At 39.9% G+C, this 14601-nt stretch overlaps 1 protein-coding gene across 1 annotated transcript in view; it reads left to right on the top strand.

Moving 5' to 3' along the window:
- Window positions 1-412: 412 nt before the first annotated feature.
- Window positions 413-14601, top strand: part of LRCH2 (leucine rich repeats and calponin homology domain containing 2) — a 41282-nt gene continuing 27093 nt past the window's right edge. Inside the window, exons 1-11 of the mRNA XM_019536161.1 lie at window positions 413-422; window positions 586-730; window positions 1926-2052; window positions 4868-4973; window positions 5061-5197; window positions 6154-6287; window positions 8268-8355; window positions 9464-9575; window positions 9917-10014; window positions 10102-10169; window positions 10401-10505. Of these exons, the coding sequence (XP_019391706.1) occupies window positions 413-422; window positions 586-730; window positions 1926-2052; window positions 4868-4973; window positions 5061-5197; window positions 6154-6287; window positions 8268-8355; window positions 9464-9575; window positions 9917-10014; window positions 10102-10169; window positions 10401-10505 (1130 nt within the window). The remainder of the gene's footprint in view (window positions 423-585; window positions 731-1925; window positions 2053-4867; window positions 4974-5060; window positions 5198-6153; window positions 6288-8267; window positions 8356-9463; window positions 9576-9916; window positions 10015-10101; window positions 10170-10400; window positions 10506-14601) is intronic.

The raw sequence follows: 14601 nt of genomic DNA, 5'->3' as shown, positions 1-14601 counted from the left end.
ATTTTTGTAGCTGATATCTCTTACTGGACCAGTTGCATGGTTGGGATAAATTCTCTTAAAATAGACACGTGGATTTTGCCCATTCTTTGCTGTTTTTTAGTTTAATTAGCTGAATAAATTTTGCTTGAATATTAAATTATTTTTGGGTTGGTTGAAAGAATAAATGTTGACGTTAAAGAAAATTACACGCTTCCAAAGGACCATAGTTGTCTCCGAGTTTGTATCTTATTGTTAGGTGTTGTCTTGTTGTGCCTAGCAAGGGAGAAAGATGAGAGGGAATCGTGTAGATTAAAGACAGAGAGAAAGAGAATTGAAAATCATGATTGATATTTGTTGAACATTTTTAATTTTACAGGGAATAGGTGGTGGCGTAAGTTTAGATTCTGGGTCCTTTTTTAAGCAGAGGGTAAAAATGGTGAAAGGTACAACCATTAACCTTTTTTTTATTTCAAGGTTTTAACCTGATTAGGTTAATTATCAGCATCTGTTTTATGAACATTTTTCTCTACTAGCCTCTTGGTCCTCTGCATTTCTCTGGTCTTGGGTAAATTTTTGACCTTAAGAAATTTCTTTTCTTTCCCACAGACCTATCAAAAAATAGATTCACGGAAATTCCTCCTGATGTATGGCTGTTCGCACCACTTGAGACATTAAATTTGTATCACAATTGCATCAAATCCATTCCCGAAGCTATTAAAAATCTGCAGATGTTAACGTATCTTAACATTAGGTGAGTAACCTTTTCTCCCCTTGTCCTGTATCTCAACACTAGACCCCCACAGTTGGTGATAACCTACTGTACGTTGTTCTCGCTCCTTCCTTTTTTTTGGAGTAATAACTTTTCATAGGCTGTAGGCTCATTCTGCACAGTAGGTTCAACTTGCCTGTCATACAAACAAATGATGCTCGATGTGCCTGCAGTGCTGAAAACAATTAGCCGCATCATCTGAGAGGAGGAACGAGAAATAAGCATCAGCTTTCCAGGAAAGATGGGTACGCTGTCCCGTGCTGCGGAAGTAGGCAGGTGGAGGATGTGTGAGAAAGGAAAACTAAGAACTGAAAGAATTTTGAAACTCTCCAGATTGGCCTATTGTTAAACCATTGAAAACTGCCACAGCTTCGCCTTTATGCCTGACAGCAATTGATTCATTATTCTAGCTGAACAGTCTGCTTTTCAAAACACACTTCTTGTCTAGCACAGGTATTTTACCAGGAAATGTATTTTTATATAGACCTGTGACAAGGGGTGACCTGTAGCTGGAAGAGTGCAATGACAGCATGAATAGGGACATCTTTCTTGTTAGTGTAGCATGCTTCTGTTGTGCAGGGCGGTTACTGAGGCCCATAATGTACAAGTCAGCATTAATTAAAACATACCTTTCAGCGACATAATACAGGGTTCACTGCACCTCTCCATTGATCAGCTCTGCCAAACAAAGGAAATGTTCCTGGGTGTCATTACCCAGAACTTCAAGAATGCATGTTTCAGCTTGGTTTGTATTTTTGTACAGCTAAAATTCTCGTCTAGTAAGTCAGTAGGTTTTTACATTTTGTCATTTTGTTTCTAGTCCCTTTCACTCAATGATGCTTGGATGTCAGGAAAGCAGTTTAAATCAGCATCTAGTTCCCCATTTTATTGTTGGAAGATGGGCAGCTCTAAACTATTACAGTAGAGTATCATTTATTCAGATTGGATGGGGACATGACATTTATTTGACTACGGGGATCTGGCAAATGATTCATGCTAGAAAATATAGCTTACAGTTGGATTTAGTTATATGACTATATAATAGATAAATTAGTATAACTGATAGAAGGGAAAAGGATTTTTTTTTTATATTAAGAATCTCAAACTCAATGTAAATTGTCAGCGGAATATTAAAATTTCTTCTTCTTTTTCCTCCTTCTCTCCTTTTTTCTCCTAGTCGAAATCTTTTATCAACATTGCCAAAATACCTATTTGACCTGCCCCTTAAAGTGTTGGTTGTTAGTAATAATAAGCTAGTTTCCATTCCAGAAGAAATTGGAAAATTGAGAGACCTAATGGAGTTGGTGAGTATATTTGTATTAAACATTTACATTATAGAGAATCTTGAAATATGTAATTAAACTTATTCTTACTAGCATGACTGACCTTACATAAATGTTCAGTTTGTTGTAATTGGGAAATTATGAAGCGTGCAAAATTTTGAAGTTGTTCTAATTTTTTTTGTCATAGTTCATATGCAAATGAAACATTTGCTCAATTTTGTCATCAGTCTAGAACACTAAACCCTCCCCTGTAAAACAATATGTTGCATTCGAACATCTGATTTAAAGAATATCTCTCTGAGAGATTCTCCTTTGGGTGCAAACAGATGTCACCCTTGTGCCCCCATAAAAATGTTGACGGAAGCACAAATTGCGAACAAACTTTCTAGCCCTTTGTCTCACTCCAAGTGCCCAAAAATGTTGCTGCAACCAGAAGAGGTTACAGTTTGTGATGCTGTAAATGGGAGGGGATGCCTGTGGCCTGCAGAACTGTGGGGTTCCCCCACTTGCAGACACATCCCAGTTTGGGACATGGCACCTGGGGCTGTTATTCTGCAGGATTGGGCTCCCAAAGCCCTGAGAGAGGCAGGAGCCCAGCGCCATAGGACAGTGGCTCCAAAAGATGTCTGTAGACACCAGTAAGCAGGTCGGCTGTGTCAGGACACATCCCAGCACAGTTCATCCTGCTCCAAAGACAGTGTTTATACCCCTTGTACAATATATTATACTTAAAGGCCATTACTTATCACATTCCTTTTCTAAATGTCTTTCACCTGGAAGTCTTCCTTCTACAGGGGTAAAGAAATATTGTCAGTCAGCCTGCACATTTAAAAGATCCTTGTTAGAATATGTTTGACATTTCTATAATTTGTTTACCTACTGTCCTGTCCCCTGACTGAAGTTCCTTGATTCAGAAATATTTACAGATGAAAATGGGATGACTGTTTTTGCTCTTCAGAACTTCGTATGTGTTGCCATAAAGTTAATCTGTGAAAGCCAAACAAGCAGTAATTGCGCGTAAGGAGGCAGTCTGGTGTTAAGTAAAGATTAGTTTTTGCAGTCTGGCAACAGCTGCTGCGCCCAGAACGAAACGTGCCTGCACTAACCCCAGCGGTAATGAGAACTGGGGGATGGCGGGTGTCTCGTCAGTTCTTAGGGGTGTTGCTAATTGGACGTTGCAACCAACCAGTGTCCCATTTCTGTTGTAGGCATGTCTCAGGAATATAGGTTGCAGCCGTGTTGGTCTAAAGGCAAAAGCAGTCAAAACTCTTGTGGCAGGGGCGGCAATATCTTTTACCAGAAGGTGTCTGATGGCAAGCAGGATGTTGAATTTTGCTGTTTTGCTGCTTTTTTTGTTAACCAAATTCAATATCCTGATTGCCATTAGACACCTTTGGGCAAATAGACTGCTCCAACTTTTATTCGAGCCTAATTTGCATAAATTGAACTTTCCCACCCAGGATAACTAATAGCATTCTCCAGTCCCCTGTGCAGTATGAAGTTTTATTTCTACCCAGGAGACATTTTACTATTCTCCTTTGCCTGAGGAAGGGCGTGTGCGCCCAGAAGTTGCAAATATAAAAATATTTTTGCAACTACCTAGTTGGTCTAATAAAAGATATCACCTCTGCCACAGGAGTTCTGACTGCTTTTATCATAGACATGCACACTTCAGAAATAATTCAGCCTGTTTACCCTTGATTAATTTTTCAGAGGTGAATACAAATAGGAGTCGTTTAACTTGGAAGTAGATTGGGATAGTATGAATGAATTTTAAATTTCTTCTTTTCTCGTGCGCCCAGAATAGAAGTGGGGAAACCATTACGTTATGTCTACACCCATATTGAAAATGGGTCAACAGTCATTTCACACTTTTAAGGCTAGTAGGCAACACAAGTGCCCAGATGGATGCTGGAGAGCCATGCTGATGGAAGGAATCCTGTCCTGAGCTAGGGCGTAGTGAAATAGTGAATGAGAGTATCTGTGCAGGAGGCAACCCTGCAGCTTCCCAGACATCCAGCTCTGGGCAGGACTGGGGTTGCCTCGTCCCTCTGTCAGCACCGGGGAGTTGCGCTGATTCTGAAGCTTATGGATTTCCTTATTGGAGAGGAAAGCTGAATGTGCCTCTAAAGACCTAACCTTTTAAACAAAGCTTTGATTCTTCACCTGTATGTTGGGTAGGCAGACATCTAAATGTTGTAAGATATACAAATCACACCTGGCAAACTAGGTCTTGCAGTCTCCTTTATTGAACTGAGATTAAAACAGGTTGGAAACTTGCATTTTTGTGTATATATTTGAGGTCATCTCCAGGTTCAATACATTAGCAAAGGTTAGAAGCAATCATGCAGCACCTGGGGTAACTATACTGTTTCATGTGCTCGTTTAGAGATTGCTGCTCCTTATTGATAACAGGCTGGGGTATTTTACTTCGGGGAGTAGAAGCTCAGGGGTTTGGATCCAATAATGGTTTGGTCACGTAACATACTGAAGGAGAAGGATTATTATCCCCATTTTACAGAGGGAACAGAATATAAATGACTTGCTTGCATAAGAAATCTTTGGCAGAGATGGGAACAGGTGCATCTTCTGATCTGCAGTCCAGTGCATTAGCCTCAAAGTTAATATCACTTGTCCACAGGTTTAGGTCTCTTGCTTGGGCACTCATACTACTAGATGTTACTCTAGGTTGAGGAAGAAGCTGTAAGACTTAGGTTGCAGCTGTCTCTGTTTGGAAAAGGGAAAATAAGTTTGCCTTTTTTAAAATGTAACATTTCCTTTGTTTTATTTCAGTCAAGCTATCGTTCAACTCACTGACTCCTTATCTTTTGCTTAGGATGTTAGCTGTAATGAGATTCAGGTCCTTCCCCAGCAAATAGGAAAATTGCAGTCACTCAGAGAGTTAAACATAAGAAGAAATAATCTCCATATGTTGCCAGATGGTAAGCTTCTCTCTATCCTCTCGCTGATTTAAGTCTATTACACAAAGCATTAGGATGTCTAATTCTGTTGTCTTTCCCCCCTTACAGAATTGGGAGACCTCCCCTTGGTAAAGCTGGATTTTTCGTGTAATAAAATTACAGAGATCCCAGTTTGCTACAGGAAATTATGCCATTTACAAGTAATAATTCTGGATAACAATCCAATGCAGATACCACCAGCACAGGTTAGTATAAAACCCTTCTGGTTCCTTGGCTAACCATAGATTTAAAAGAAGGGGAAGGCGTGTTTGGTTCATTACCAGCTATCACTCGTATAAAACATCTACGAATGTTTCTGGACCCATGATCCTTGCTCAGAAGTTTTGTTTTGTAGCTTGTCCTTCATCTAACCCTTTACTGTAGCTGATCAGGAAGTACATAGGACCTGCCCAATCACCCCCAATTCCTGTGCAAGTCGCTGAAGTTGTTCAGCATGGGGTAACTTCTCTGCCTTATGTTGTGTCCATGGTCTGACTAGTTGATCAAAATGTTCCATTCTGGCCTTCAAAATATAGAAATCAAATTTTGAAAAGGAAGAAGAAACTGCTACATTACATGGCAAACTGATAAGGTATTGTGAACTTCCAGTGGTGCAGCCCAGGAGAAAAACTGCAGCTCCCAGCATTAGGATCAGCTTCCTTTTTCCCACAGGATCCCCTGTCATCTTTCCACTTCCCTACTTCTGCAAGCTCTTTCCATCTTTACACTTGCTTTTGTCTGCCCTGACATTACTAGGCCGTGTTACTAGGCCTGTCCAAATGCATCATCCTTTTCTCCATTTTTCACAGAGACATTGTGTTTCCCTTTGTTCCTCTCTCATTCAACATGTTCATCTGTTCTGCCACCCTCTCCTCACGTAGATGGTTTAAATGCTTTTCTCCTGTTGTCACTTAGATCAGCTGTACCCTTCTGCTGCAGGCAAGAGACTGGCACTTGCATTTGCCTACATAGCAGCTCTGTCTGTCTTGGGCTTCTAGGCAGTAGGATTTTTTTTATAGCTTGACTAATGAGCTACCAGAGCTGCATTTTTATTGGGTGGGTGGAAGGCGGAAATCCCTTAGATATAAAAGGTATTTGTTCGTACATGGTATTGTAAATATATCGTGTAGCTAAATTAATTTTTTTGTGTGTTTCCTAACAGATATGTTTAAAGGGCAAAGTACACATATTTAAATTCCTCAGCATTCAGGCATGCCTCAGAATAGATAAAAAACCAGATTCTTTGGATCTTCCATCATTGGGAAAACGAATCCCCTCCCAGCCACTGACCGACAGGTATTTTCCTTTCTTCATTTTTGCTTTGAATTCAATGTTTAGCAGGGCTGCGCGAAACACCATTGTTTTGTTTCGACGTCCATTTTGCCATTTCAAAGAGACAGTGTTTCATTTTGTTGTTTCATTTCAAAGCACTGTCCCGTTTCGTTTCGTCAAAACTGTTTCGCTGTTTTGACGCGTTTCAGTGTTTTGCTCATAGGCTATAATGGGACATCATGAAAATTCCTAAATCATTGTCATTTGTTGTCTCATTCACATCCAGGTTGCAGGGATGGTAGCCCCTTCTGAGGGCATGAAGCCTGCCAAGTTTCAAGGAGTTAGGTGCAGGGGTTTCTTGGAAACCTGCACCTCAAAGTCCTGAAAGCAAAACTCCGTGACACTTGCTGGCAGCGGTAGCCTCCCGTCATCCAGCATGCAGATCCGGGGCCTGCACCCTCGGGAGGGCTGCAGGGTTGTGCCGGACTCCTCGTGGGGATGCAGACCCCCGGATCTGCACTGGATGACAGGAGGCTGCTGCTGCCGCCTGGGACCAGCGCAGCTCTCACCCAGCGCTGGGCTCCATGGAGCTCAGCCCTGGCTCTGCCCGCCTCCCACCACTGGGCTGAGCTCCAGGGGGCTGCGGAGCCACTCAGCGCAGCCCTGGTTCTCCCCTGCCTCCTGCCACCTGCTTCAAAACTCAAAAAGTTTCGAGTGCCCTCATTTCATCTGGAAGCTTTTTGTTTTGTTTCTGTGTTGCTGTTTTGAGCTCAAAATGCATGGAAACAGCTTTGAAATTAAACACTCAGCAAAATTTCACTCAACTCTTATTACAAAGCAAATTATAATTATTCTCACTGAAGAATTAATGTAGTATATCAGAAATTAGACTAAAGTCTTATTTTGAATGTGTTCATTGAAGCAGGTCACTTCTTTAGGGCTCCTGCAGTACAGTATGGCATTATGGTTATATTTCCCTGAACTTGCTCAAAGTGGAACAATTTGTTAGCAAGAAAGCCTGCCTCTCCTGACCATGAGACAGCTGTATATATTTGAAGAAACTATAAATTGAACTGTACCCTGCAAAGCTTAAAACAATTTGGGCTTTTTTGCTTTGAGTTCTCTTGAAATCAGAAACTTGGAATATTTTACTTGACTTTTTTCATAGAAGATCTTTTTGAAATAAGCAAATAAATATACTTCCTTCTGCTTGGACTTTCAGTCTGTCTTGCTTTAGGAAACCAAATATTCTATACAGCATTGTTGTATTCTTGGCAATAAATTTAAAGCTGCATTCACAACCTTTAGGTTTGTCAGTGTTTAGTGCTGAAAAAAAGAAACAAGGTTTTCCTTGTGCTGGAATTTCTGGAACGTTTAGTTTCTGAGCAGAGCCCTGAGTAGCTATCCAGACAGGGTTAGCAAGGGGTAGTGAGATGACAGCATTCGACCAGAAGGCAGGCTTGGTAGTAGTCAGGAAACCACAACTCTGGGTGAAGTTTAACGCGTTGTAGTTTCTCAAAGGAAGTGATGCAGTTGGTATTTAAACACTGCCCCCAGACGTAGTACTTGGGTGGACTGTGAGAAGTGGTCTGAGTTTACAAGAAACTCGACAAGATAAGCTAATTCAGTGGGGGCCAGCCTTGTTGGGGAGCGTGCCCTGAGTGCTATTCTGATCTTCCTTGCCCAGTCTCTTGCTCTGCTTTCTCGTTCTTGCCCTCTGCTACCTGTATGATCTGTGGCTCTGTCTTCTGCTCCTTGCCCCATCTGCTGCCGTGCTGTCCCCTCCACAGTCTGCCATGTGCCATGCACAGGCTGCCCATGGCACAGGTTGGCCACCCTGTAGGTTGATCTTTTGAATCTTAATTTTCTTTTAAAATAGTTTTTTAGCAGACTGAGAATGTCCATAGTCACACCTGTCGCAGCTTGGAAAATGGTGTTTTACTTTTCACTTCTCATGTAGAAAAGTTAAATTTTACTTTGTGTTTGCCTTTTTCCTCCTTATAGTATGGAAGATTTTTACCCCAATAAAAATCATGGCCCTGACTCTGGCATTGGCAGTGATAATGGAGATAAAAGACTGTCTACCACTGAAGTGAGTTTTCTTGTACTGCTTATTTAAACTTTTTTATTTTAAGAAGTTTTATTTTTCCTTCAGAGTCTACAGACTTACTGTGTAACGTTTAGGAAAACTTAAATAAATGAAAGGGTGTTGCAGTTACATTCAGTCAAATGTGGTTCGTTTTAACCACATTTTTAGATGCAGCATGTAAGGTTGTATTTTAAATTTACTTTCACTTATTAAAACAAATAAAGTGAAGTGATGCATAATGTATTTTTAATGAAAGGGATGTTTATGTTGAAAAAATGTGTTCCGAATTCAAATTTGGTAGAAAATGCTGTTTGACATGTTAGATGTATAGTGATCAGCAGCATCTACTTTTTCCAAGAACCTGCTCATGTAGCTGTATACTTCTGGAGTTTAGCCAGCTGTAGTTTGTGTAACAGCAGTATTAAAATTAAACACAAGAACATTGTGAAAATGGGACTAAATGAAGATTATTAAAATGCTTAAAATCCAGGTTAAAGGAGACTTGAGCAGGAGTTGGCAACCTTTTAGAGCAGCAGGCTTCCACTGCAGGCCACTGCTCCCCTGTGCAGCACCCAAGCCCCTGCTGCCACCTCTACAATGTATGGCAGCGATTCCTGTCCCCAGTGGGCCAGATCCAGTCACTTTGTCGGTTGGATCCAGCCTATGAGCCATGGGTGCTGACCCCTGGACCGAGACATAATTAGACTGTTCATGAAAATGGAAATATCATAAGGTTGTGTCAAGAGAAAACTAAGGAGGAAAGTGGTCACGAAGACTCGAAAAACTGGGTGGTGCCGAGTGAGCATTTGGAAGGAAAAATAGTTGGGTGTTTCAGGAACTGCTGCTTTCACAGGTGCACATTTTACTCTGTCAAGAGCATTGGGCTGCAAGTGTTCTGCAAATGAGAAATGCTGATTTGCAAATGAAGCCGAGCAACTTAAGCATTCATTGTTGCATTCATTGTTAGGTTTTTTTTTCCTTAAATCTAATTTCATTTGAGGGTCATTAAGGACAGATTCCTTACTGTAGTTTATGGTTTATCAAAATAAAACATGCAGTGAAATAAGTAATGAACATGGAAGTTATGTTTGAGTTGTCCCTGTTTTTACAGCCATCTGATGATGATACAATCAGCCTTCACTCTCAGGTATCAGAATCAACAAGGGAACAGACTTTAAGAAACGACAATCATTTAATAGGAAATAAACACGACTCACAGAAAGGTAAGGCCTATGGCATGTGTGTTGTTGTAATGTGCTTAAATTCTTGTTTGGTCAGGGCACAGATCATGTCAGTGAGGCACTTCATAATCTCGTATGATGGTGTAGTACATCTATGTTCATCATTTCAAACATCATTGTAATAAAATTATAAAGATCAAGTCAGAAAATGCACAATGAGAAAGAAATAGGTGTCTTGGAGATCCTTTCTACATTCAAAAGTCAAGATTTCACCATATTATCTTTTTTGACTTTGTTACAAGTACCTTTCTTTCTTAGGAGTAACATTAGATTGAGAGAACTGTTTAATATTCTCTTTTCCAATCTCCATCAATCATCACTAGACCAGGAGGTGGATGATTATATTGACCCTAATGCAGAAGATGCAGCAATTCCTGAACAAGGAGATGTACAAATTGGACCATTTATCTCTTACATTAAGGTACTGTAACTTCAGAAGAGGAAAAAACTAGATGGTACATTTAATTCATTAACATCTAAACTCTTAATTTTTTCCATTCTGTATAAGGAACAAGGAAAGCATCCTGAGAAATCCCAGAAAATAGAACCGAATGAAGAATGGGGAGATGAAAAACAGTAAGCCTTAAAGACATATTTTTAAAACTCCTGTTTGTAAGATGGATGTGCTATGATGGATGCAAATAATTTTGGTTGGGGAGAAAAAGTTAAAACTTCTAACAAGGTCTTTTCAATTACAGTCGAGTAACATCACCATTTACTTAAAACAAGCAAGTAACAGAACGTGCATGCATATCCATGATCTGCCAAAAACAGGATTTTAATCTAAACTAATGTTTCATCTTTCAGGCTTCAGAAAGAACAGTTGCTGGCAGAGGAAGAAGATGAACTGAAAGAAGTGACTGACTTGAGAAAAATAGCAGCTCAGCTACTACAGCAGGAGCAAAAAAACAGGTATTTGGGTTTTGTGTCTCAGTAGTCAGTTAAACAAGTTGCACTCTATTTTTAGTTATCAGATTACATACAGCTGTGCATCTTAAAATCCTTGGTATCTTATAACTTTGAGAAGAGACTTGTGCAACTAAGCTCATTAAACAGTTGAAGTAGTTCATAAAATGTTTTTAGTTGTGCCATGTGTCTGCCTGCATAGAACTACTGGATAGATGAACAGCAGTACTCAAATACAGTGGTACATATGATGCAGAGCAAGGAGCTGATTGGGTTTTTTTTGTAGTTCATGTTGTCATTAAAAGAGAAGAAAATGAGTCTGAAGTGAACATATCATATATTACGGAGCTAACCTACCCTTTCATTATGTGTCTTGGTGTGTAATTATTTTTCAAAGCAAAACATCCCTATTTGGAAGTAGTGGAATCTGGTATTGGAAGATTTTTGAACACTATTGCTGATGTGATGAATTCATTTCAGCTTAGTGTTTAAGCATGAAGATACAAGTATGCAAATGCTATTTCTTTGCAGCTGTTGTTTTTACAAAAAAGGAAGTTTTCATCAAAGTTCTATGGTCTTGTAGGATAATACATCCTTTCAGATTGCTGAAATGTGTATTTCTAGGTTTTATAGAGGAAAGATCATGGCATGTTCAAGCATGCTTCTTTCTCATGACAGAACATGTGTGCAAACAAGCTAGGTATCATTAATTTCATCCTGACTTCTTATCTCTCCTCCACCGAGGTATCACAAGTTCTTCCTGACTTCTTATCTCTCCTCATCAATTGGCATTTTCCCTTGAGCATTGCAATGAAATGGGTTCTTGAGGAGAGATTTGAGCCAGGACTGGAAAATGGCCTTGAGGATTATTTCAGGGGTGGTATTCTGTGCATAACATGGAAGAAAGCACACAGGGTGTTTATGTGAGACGGGGCAAAGGGCTGACAAAGGCCCTGCTCTTAGTGGGCTATTTGGGAGAAGATGAGGAGAAGAGTCATTTGCCAGAAGGTGTCTGGGGATCGTGGTCATAGTTAGGAGAAGAGCAGGGAAGAGGAGCACAGTACTGACGGTGAATGGCGATGAGCAGGAAGGGACCTCTGCTGCTGAGCAATCACAATCCATGTAACAAGATGATGACACATCCCACAGTCCACTGAATGCCATTTTCATTAGTCCTGAGTTTCCACATTGCTGCGGATGCTCTGCTGCAGTTTTTCTTAAAAGGCAGTGGGGAAAGATAAACAGTAAGAGATCATTATACCCTGCTACTGCAGCTGGAAAATTGTCTTCAGGACCGTGCCAGTGCTCCGTCCTCATCTGAGTTCTGTGTGAATTGTTCGGAGTGATTCTATAGCAGTAATTACTTGTAGTTTCATGTATTGTATTTAAAATGTGGACATGTCCATTGGGATGGGAAAAATAATGAAGATAGGAACATAATTAAGTGTAGTAAAAGAAACGTAATTAAGTATATCATTGCTGTTTTATTGTAGTAGAGATTTAAAGTAAGGAGATTAGCATCTAAGGAAGAGCCGTCCTTGCTAAGAGGCAGGCTGGCAAAGATGTTGCCAAGAAAAGGCAAATCTCTGAAATCCTTTCTCTGATATGAAATACAGACATGTAAAGGCAGTATTTGGAAGTTGTAGTGTGCATTGTTTGCAGTGTGCTGCCACTTGTCTAATAATAGTTTGTTTTTTTTAAATTGATGACAAACATCATATATATTTACCTGCTGCCACCATTGAGGGTAAGCAGCAGCAGACGGGTGGGGGGCAGCGGCTGCAGCCCAGAGCCTGAGTTGGGGTTTGCCTCACAACCTTGTACTTGAATCCAAAATGAGGGGCTTTCCTCCTCTATTTGGGGGGGAGGAGGAGGGCTTGTCTTGAATTTGAGTAAATACGACAGATTGAAAAACATTTAATAAATTTCCCAATTACATAGTCATTCACTACCTCAGTATTTAAATTAAGCTGCACATGTTAAACATAACCTTTACTGTACCGTATACGGTAATTTAGTTCTTAGTTCTGTCTTTTGCCTCAGGTGGCTCTGTCCTTGCATATTCCTATTTATTATTTGTTAAAGTTTTCCTTTGGAACTTGCAAGAATAACATTTACTTCTAAACATATAGCGACAAATTCAGCACTCCTTGGTCAGTAGCATTTAGTAAGCGATAAGTTAGCCTTAATTTTGCTTGTGATTTTGTCAATTTATAATTCCTTCTTGTGACAGCAATAAATAATCTTTAGATGTTTACAGTAGAAATATTTCTGGTTTTGAATCTGAAAATATGTAAATACTTTCAATGTATAGCTTTGATCTGATCACATGAAATTCTCTAAAATGTATGCACGCAGAAGTAAGTTCTTATTAACAATAACTGATCATTTGGCATGTTTACTTTTAATCCTATGCAGTCTGTCCACTCTCTCCTTTCTCCTTGCTGTACTAATGACTTCCCTATCCTCTCCCATCAACCTCTCCTGCTTCCTTCTTCCATCTTTGGGTTTGATGTACATGAAATGTGAATACAGACGGAGACCATTAAGCTATAGAACTTCATTCAGTGAAAAGCTGTTCCAGAGGACAAGGGCGGCAGGACGTGCATCAAGGTATCCAGTGTTTGTGGAGCTTTAAAATTCAGAAGATGATAATGTGTTGAACAAAAGCAACATTAACTGAAATTTGCTTATTCAAAATAAAATAAAGTGACTGGAGGAATTGGCATAAGATCCCTAATGACTAAAAATAGATCTCAAGGTAAATGATTATCCAGTATTATCCCCAAGGAGAGAGTATGCATTTCAAAACATTAGATGCCCTTCCAAAACTGGAGTTTAGGAAGTTTATTAGCTTAAATTCTTCCCTCAGCTCCACCAGTGACTCGCCAAACTACAATTCTCAAACCTCACATCTTGTTCTTTGCAAAAAAAATGTTATTCTAGTATAGCTCAGGAATGTTTGACCCCTCCTCTCCAAATGCCTTCATCTCTATGTATGAAAGAACAGTATTTCACGAGAAGACTTGTTTTTGAATGGCTTTAAGCAGTACTTTTTGGAAATACTAGCTTGAAATTGAGTCTGGTTTGGTGGATTTCTTGGTTCCAGTATGGGAACCAAGGAGTGAAGAGACAGGGAAAGCCACATGGGAGTAAAGAAAGTCAGTACTGGTATGCAAAGGGAAGAGCCATCTGTGAAGATAGGAAATGTGACTTGAGTCCATCTCTCCTTTGATTTTCAAATTCCTCTGCATCTCTTGTGCCATTGGTGAGGCCCATCAAACACCTTGGACACCTTGCAGGGATCACTACCCCTGTGCAGTTCCTGCTTCCTTAACATTAAGGTTTAAAGTTAATACGTTTACTTCAATGGGAGTTTTTCTTGTTTTTCCATAGTTATTATGTCATATAATGCAAACATTGCAGCTTTATATATAGCTGTTTTTGTCTGATGCTGTTAGAAGACCTGAAAAATTGGATCCTTGATGATAAACTATAGGGAGTATGCACTGCATGATGCAGATCATTTGTTTATTTCACAGGTTTGACCCTGCATGATCCATTTAGTTAAATAAGATTTACGTAATTACATAAACATGCAGCATCTAGAAGACTTAGCCCACTGCTGAGACTGCTTAGCTTAATGCTGCTCTAACAGTCCAGGATGGGTCACAGTGGAAGTATTTAATACATTACTCGAATTGATGACTAATAAAGGCAGTTTTAGAAGGACGATTTTACAGTCCCATTTTGTATCTTAAAAAACCCTGCACTCTGGGCTTAATCCTGCACACATTGACGTTAATGGCATCTAGTGGTGCAAAATTGTTAGCCCCAAAGAATTCAAAAGTTGTAAGTCTGCCCCCTAAATATCTTGACTTGCTTAAAGATTTTACGATTACAAATTGCCCTTGTTGATTTGCCTTCTGTTTTTCAAATCTTTAAAAGGACCCCACATGTCCTGCCAGTTCTTTGGGTGATTGTTTCAAGTTAGAAATGCACGCGCAAATGCAGACCATTAACTAGTTTGGACTGGACTCTCTAGGTTTTAGGAGAAGGCAGTTACCATCTTTCATAGACATTAGGGCTGGAAGGGACCTCA

The sequence above is a fragment of the Crocodylus porosus genome, unplaced genomic scaffold (assembly GCF_001723895.1).
Source record: "Crocodylus porosus isolate Cpor-Errol unplaced genomic scaffold, CroPor_comp1, whole genome shotgun sequence".
Classification (NCBI taxonomy): domain Eukaryota; kingdom Metazoa; phylum Chordata; order Crocodylia; family Crocodylidae; genus Crocodylus; species Crocodylus porosus.
The sequence above is the reverse complement of the archived record's forward strand: the minus strand, read 5'-3'. Positions and strand labels throughout refer to the sequence as shown.